Source organism: Prionailurus viverrinus, chromosome A2 (genome assembly GCF_022837055.1).
Source record: "Prionailurus viverrinus isolate Anna chromosome A2, UM_Priviv_1.0, whole genome shotgun sequence".
NCBI lineage: Eukaryota > Metazoa > Chordata > Mammalia > Carnivora > Felidae > Prionailurus > Prionailurus viverrinus.
In genome coordinates, this window is record NC_062562.1 from 16,105,256 (window position 1) to 16,111,255 (window position 6,000).

The following is a 6,000-nucleotide window of genomic DNA, read 5'->3' on the forward strand; positions in this document are numbered from 1 at the left end:
TTTATTTTTGGGACAGAGAGAGACAGAGCATGAACGGGGGAGGGGCAGAGAGAGAGGGAGACACAGAATTGGAAACAGGCTCCAGGCTCTGAGCCATCAGCCCAGAGCCTGATGCGGAGCTCGAACTCACGGACCGCGAGATTGTGACCTGGCTGAAGTCGGACGCTTAACCGACTGCACCACCCAGGCGCCCCGAATTGAATAAATTTTTAAAACAGATAAGTCTGCGTAGATAGCTGGAAATGTTTATTTAATCATCTATACCCCTTTGTTAAATCAGCCCATTTTTTAAAATCTTTATTTATTTTTGAGAGAGAGACAGAGTGCAAGCAGGGGAGGAACAGAGAGAGGGGGAGACACAGAATCCGAAGCAGGCTCCAGGCTCCAAGCCGTCAGCACAGAGCCCGACGTGAGGCTCGAACCATGAGATCATGACCTGAGCCGAAGTCGGCCACTCAACCGACTGAGCCACCCAGGCGCCCCTAAATCAGCCCATTTAATGGAAGTGCAGGTGAAAGGGGATAAGAAATAAATGCACAACACTTTCCAAAGTAGGATAGGTATGACTCAGGTAGGATGTGATTTAGAGAAAAAAAAAAAGTTATATGGTCAAATAAGCTTAGAAGACATTGATGTATGTACCGCTAGAGTTCCTATCTTTCCATAAAACATATTAACATTTTAAAGACTGAAAAATTCTGCAGTGAAGAAGTCTGTTCAGTCTCATCTTACACAACGCCTATCACCATCTTCCTTTATGGAATACTCTTTGGAAAACAACTGGCCAAGGTTAGCCCAAATTTTTCATTTCAGTATTTGAATCTTCTCATAAGCCAGTTAGTTGATTCATCAGAATGCTTTTCAGCCAGTGTTCCATTCACTTAACCAACTTACTATGTATCAGGCAGCAGGCTGGGTGTCTGAGATCCTAGCAGCCGGTCTGCAGGGGCCACAGGTGCATCGTGATTCTCCTACCCTGGGGGCGTCTGTTTGGAGCTCTTGGGTGCAGGGTGGGGAGCACCTTCATCTTTACCATGGCTGGCAGGGAGAGGCAGGGTATCAGGGTTGACTTCTGAGAGGAGACCCATTATGGATAGTGGGAGATGCGCATTGTAGGCAGGGAGCAAAAATAGAGGCCCAGAGGACAGCGAGTGCTCAGTGTGACCGAGCAGCCAGCATGCATGGCACATGGCAGGAAATGAAAATGAAGTAGATGGGGACCAAGAGATAAAGAACCGCATAGGGAACTGGGACTCTGCCATGGAGAAGACAGTAAGGAGCCATGACCAGGGTGGGCTGCATACGGTTGGGATGGGGAGGGTTTGAAAGCTAGGCCACCTGTAAGGAGGTTGTGGCAGGCCACCAGGTGAGAGGCCCGAGCTAGGGCAGCGGTAGCAGGGATGGGAACGAGCAGTGACTACCAAGCAAAACAGCTGGGACTTGGTGACCACGGGAATGTTGATGATGAGGGAGAAAAGACCATGAAAACACTGAATCTGAGTATGGCGGTTCAATGGCTGGTGGTCCCATTAACGAGACTGGGCAGTGCAAGGGAGGAGCAGATCTGTAAGGGAGAGGGGCCTTGTTTGGGACGTGCTGATTTTGAGTGCCTGCAGAGGTTGGGAGATTGTGCGGGGTGAGAAGGAACACTCCACGCTTCACCCCAGCCCTTCTGAGCTGTCCTGGGAGGACAGCAACGCCGAATCTCATGGCCCCCCCTCCTCCTCTGGCTCTTCCCTGAAGGTGGACCGTGGTGACCCCGATGAGCTCAAGTCGCAGTGCTGCTGGGGTGACGGTGTTTGAGGGCAGGATATATGTGTCGGGTGGCCACGACGGTCTGCAGATCTTCAACAGTGTGAGTCTGGGCTCCCCCTGGGCTAAGGGTACCCACTCCTTCCATCTTTGAGAATGATTTTGAAAGGCAATTCTTTGGAAGAAACTCCAGCCTTGCCGTAGCTGGGTAAAGCGTCATCTCGTGAGGTTTCAGGCCATCTGCCACGTGCTCTGAAATTCTTCTGAGAATGGGAGCCAGTGCACACAAAGGAGGGGTAGAGTATAGCCATGCCAGCCCCACCCCCACCCTGTCCAGTTCACAAATGCTTCATGAGACCTGGCAAAATCCCTGCCCAGAGTAGGCGCAATTATACACAGTGTGAAGTTTCAAACAGTTGTATTCTGGATGATTTGTTTATTCTTTAAAATAAACATTTATTCTTTAAAAAGCGAACAAACAAAAAAACCCTCAACCGCCATCTAGTGGTAGATCCATGGAGTTGCTCAGTGCTGTGGTGGAATGCACTCTGGACAGGTTTCGGGAGACCCTGCTCTCATCCCAGCTCTGTCACTACATAGCAGTGTATTCTTGGGCAACCCCTTTGTTCCCTGAGATGTAAGACAGAGGGGGTCGGATTAAGTGATCTCTCTCCTGTCCCATAAGCCCCAGAGCAGGTGCGCAGCCAAGGAAGCAGAGCATGGGAGCCAGGGCACACACTGGCCTCTGACTGGAGTCTGACACCATGCAGGTCACCGTGCCCTGTGAGGTCGCCCTGCGGACTGAGCTTCGGCTCTGACCCCCGTGCCTCTGTCCCCAATGCAGGTGGAACACTACAACCACCACACAGCCACCTGGCATCCAGCAGCCAGCATGCTCAACAAGCGTTGCCGGCACGGAGCCGCGTCCCTGGGAAGCAAGATGTTCGTCTGTGGGGGCTACGACGGCTCGGGCTTCCTCAGTATCGCTGAGGTGTACAGCTCCGTGGCAGACCAGTGGTGCCTGATCGTCCCCATGCACACGCGCCGGAGTCGGGTCTCCCTGGTGGCCAGCTGTGGGCGTCTCTACGCTGTCGGGGGCTATGATGGACAGTCAAACCTGAGCTCGGTGGAGATGTATGACCCGGAGACGGACCGCTGGACATTTATGGCCCCCATGGCGTGTCACGAGGGAGGGGTTGGCGTGGGCTGCATCCCCCTCCTCACCATCTAAGGCAGAGGCAGGGGATGTGGCGGGGTAGGGATCTGGTATAGGTACAGGCACTCCCTTCCAGGGACAGGCCCCCTTGGGAGAGGTGGTAGACCAGGGGACGGGGTAAATGTGAGCTTGCTGGAGGTACAGCCTTTCCAAGTGCTCACAGCCTCCCTCACTGTGCTGCTCTTGTGACCTTCAAGCCTAGGTCACCAAGATGCACAGCGTGGGACCGAGCCCCTCCGGGTTCCACAGCTGGTGGCATGGGACTGCTTTGCTGGTCCACGCGTACACAGGCTCCATCCAAGTCGGCCTCCCACCTGCCACTTGGCGGAAAGCCTGCCATCTGACTCTCTTCCTCGCCTGCTGTTCTGGCCACGCGGTGGCCAGCTTGCAATGGGGTAGCTGCAGTGGCCAAGACTGCTGGAAGCTGGGGTGTGGCTAGGGGAGGAAGGACACGCCCCAGGGGCTCTCGTTGCCTGTGGCGGTGCAGCCACAGCAACATGCCCGTTGCACACAAGCACCTCCCTCTTCCATCTTAGGGCACAGAGGACTGTGTCTTCATTGCTGGGTGACCAGGGAGAGCAGAAGCTTTTCCTGAATTTTGGAATTTTAACGAGGTCTTTTTCATCTTGTTCAGGAGAAATAGAAGGAGAAAAAAGATACTTGAAAGAAACCGAAAGATATTTAAACAACGAAACAGTTGAAAGAAACTGGAAAGAAAAATACCTTTTTTTAAGTGAACAGTTTTTGCGAGTAGAAGGCATTAGAAGACACTAAAGGCAAATGTGAGTTTAAATGGAAAACTGCCCACCACGAAAAAGGGCGGGCGGCATCCACTCCCATATTCGGGTCCCAGGGTCCTGAGGCCTCGCACAGCACTTGGGGTTGCCTCTGAGCCCTCACGTGTCTGGGGTCAGTACGCTCTCCACTGGTCCTCTAGCAAGGTGCTCATGGGGTTTGTACTCACACTCACCATCAGAGGACTTTTTTAATCGTAGGCTTAGTGAATCGGCTCAATTACGGCCACTCTTCTAGGGGAGAGTTTCCAGCTGGTCGCCAGAGGCTCCAGGGTGCCCCTGTGGTCACCTCCCACTGCCACCATGGCGCTCACTCAGACTCTCCGCCCCTACTTTCATTCCTCATATGACCAGCAAGGAGACAGCAGGTCTGGCCAGATTCTCGCCCGTCTATCATTCTCGGATAGTTTTCCTCATTGCGATACTTCTGGGGCACATTGACCATTTGTACCTCTAGAACCTAACCAGGGACTTGGTCCTTCCACCAGCCATGGCTGGCTTGGTCCAGTAGCCTCGTCTACCCTCCAGTCCACTGCTTCTCCATCCACTCGCCAATTCCAGGGGTCTGGCCTCCCTCCAGCCCTTGGCAGACCGACCAGCAAGGTGGACCTTTACACTCAAGCAAAGCTGACTTTATGGCAAAGAACTAAAGGCCGAAAGAATCTCTTGCTGCTGCAAAGAACAGATTTTATATTTCTTCTTCTGATCTTAGCAAATGACCTCTTGAAGAGACTCCTCCTCCCTGAACAGGACCTTGACGTCACACAGCAGGGCCTGAGCAGGAGGACACTTCTGTTACCAGTGCACTGGGCAGTGGGGCTGGGCTTCAGCTGCTGCTGCCAAAACCTGGTTTTCTAAACTGCTTCCAGCACAGACTTAACGAGGACACAGTTCCTTTAATGCAAGACTGGGTCTTAGGATCCCATTCTCTGCCTGGCTGGTCTCCTGTCCCTTGCTGCCTACTAGCGTGGCCTGGAAGCCTGTTCAGAAAGGCACAGTGTGGATCCTGAGACGTCTTTTCCACCCCCACACCACAAGGTTTACGAGTGTGTGCAATCGCCACGTATCCAGAAGGATGTACCTTTGTTACCTGCCACTTAGGAGACGGGCCTCTGCTACGAGCACTTGAAAATGATGTTTTTATTTCAAAAGACCCAACAGTCTGATGTAGTTTCACCTGGGCTCGTGGTGGAGCCTCAGCATTTCTCTCTCACTCCCTCTGGGTTTGCCTACAGAAGTAGACTCGGAAGGCGGTTGGGTCTGCGTTTCCTGTTAGAGAGGCGTGTGTTAGTGCTCCTCTTATTATCAGAAGCCCTTTTGTGAACTAGAAGCAGTCCTGGCCATCCCGGATTGTGGAGGGGTTAAGGATCAGTCAGTGGGCTAATGAGGGAGCCTCCGGGGCCCTCAGGATGCTGGCACGGATGTTGCCATTGAGGCTGATAGATGATTTCCCCACCATCTGCTGCTCTTGTAGTGGCCTTCCTGAGTCCACTCCCACCTCCTGGTGTGGAAGTTAACACTGCTGCACCCGGGGCCAGTGCTTTGATCTGGGTGGGCTGTGAGCACGAGTGAGCCAACACCAACATTTTCACACTCTTCCAGCCGTCGCTTCCTCGGTCTGAGGGGGGTGTTTGCAAATGACTGGGCTGTCTCTTTGGTGTTGGAGCCTTTCCAGGAGCCCTGTGAAAAGAAGAGTCCTCACCCAAGGATGTTGTGAAAAGCGTGTAACTAGGAGGTAGGAGAGATGTCATGCTCAGTGGACCTTGGGGTCCAGCCCAGCTGTGAGCACGGGATTGCGGCACTCAACGTCCTTGGGCATTTCCCCTCCTCAGATAACACACAGAGCCTTCTGGGTTTCACCTGAGATCAAAGCCAGGATGGGAGCTGAAGACCAGCCTTTTGGTCACAGAGATGGAAGTAGGTAGAAATTCTTCCCGCCCCCCCCCCCCCCCCCGGCAGTTTAACCTTTCCCAGAAAATCTTATTTCCTTTTATTTATAGAACGCATGTCATTTGTGTTAAGAAACCAAAGAAAAATAAAAAGTACACTCCTAATATCTTCTTGTCCTTTCTTGTTTTATTTTTTAAATATTAGAAGTAAATCGTGTTTTTATTGAAGTTCAGTGAAAAGATATATTGGACAAAGTAAAAACATTCCTATGAAAATAAGGGAAGAGCCAGATGTATAGCAAAATCAGCCTTTGGAGAGACACACGTATGTTTTATTTTATAAGAATGA

At 52.0% G+C, this 6,000-nt stretch overlaps 1 protein-coding gene across 6 annotated transcripts in view; it reads left to right on the forward strand.

The window, feature by feature from the left end:
• The window catches only part of KLHL18 (kelch like family member 18), a 56,758-nt gene extending 51,038 nt beyond the window's left edge, over nt 1-5,720 (forward strand). For 5 of the 6 annotated variants that reach the window (XM_047838239.1, XM_047838252.1, XM_047838261.1 and 2 more), the window contains 2 exons: nt 1,744-1,855; nt 2,597-5,720. In XM_047838239.1, coding sequence (XP_047694195.1) covers nt 1,744-1,855; nt 2,597-2,983 — 499 coding nt within the window. In that variant the 3' untranslated portion in view covers nt 2,984-5,720. The remainder of the gene's footprint in view (nt 1-1,743; nt 1,856-2,596) is intronic. The other variant, XR_007147738.1, reaches the window with a different exon arrangement.
• Nucleotides 5,721-6,000: the final 280 nt, after the last annotated feature.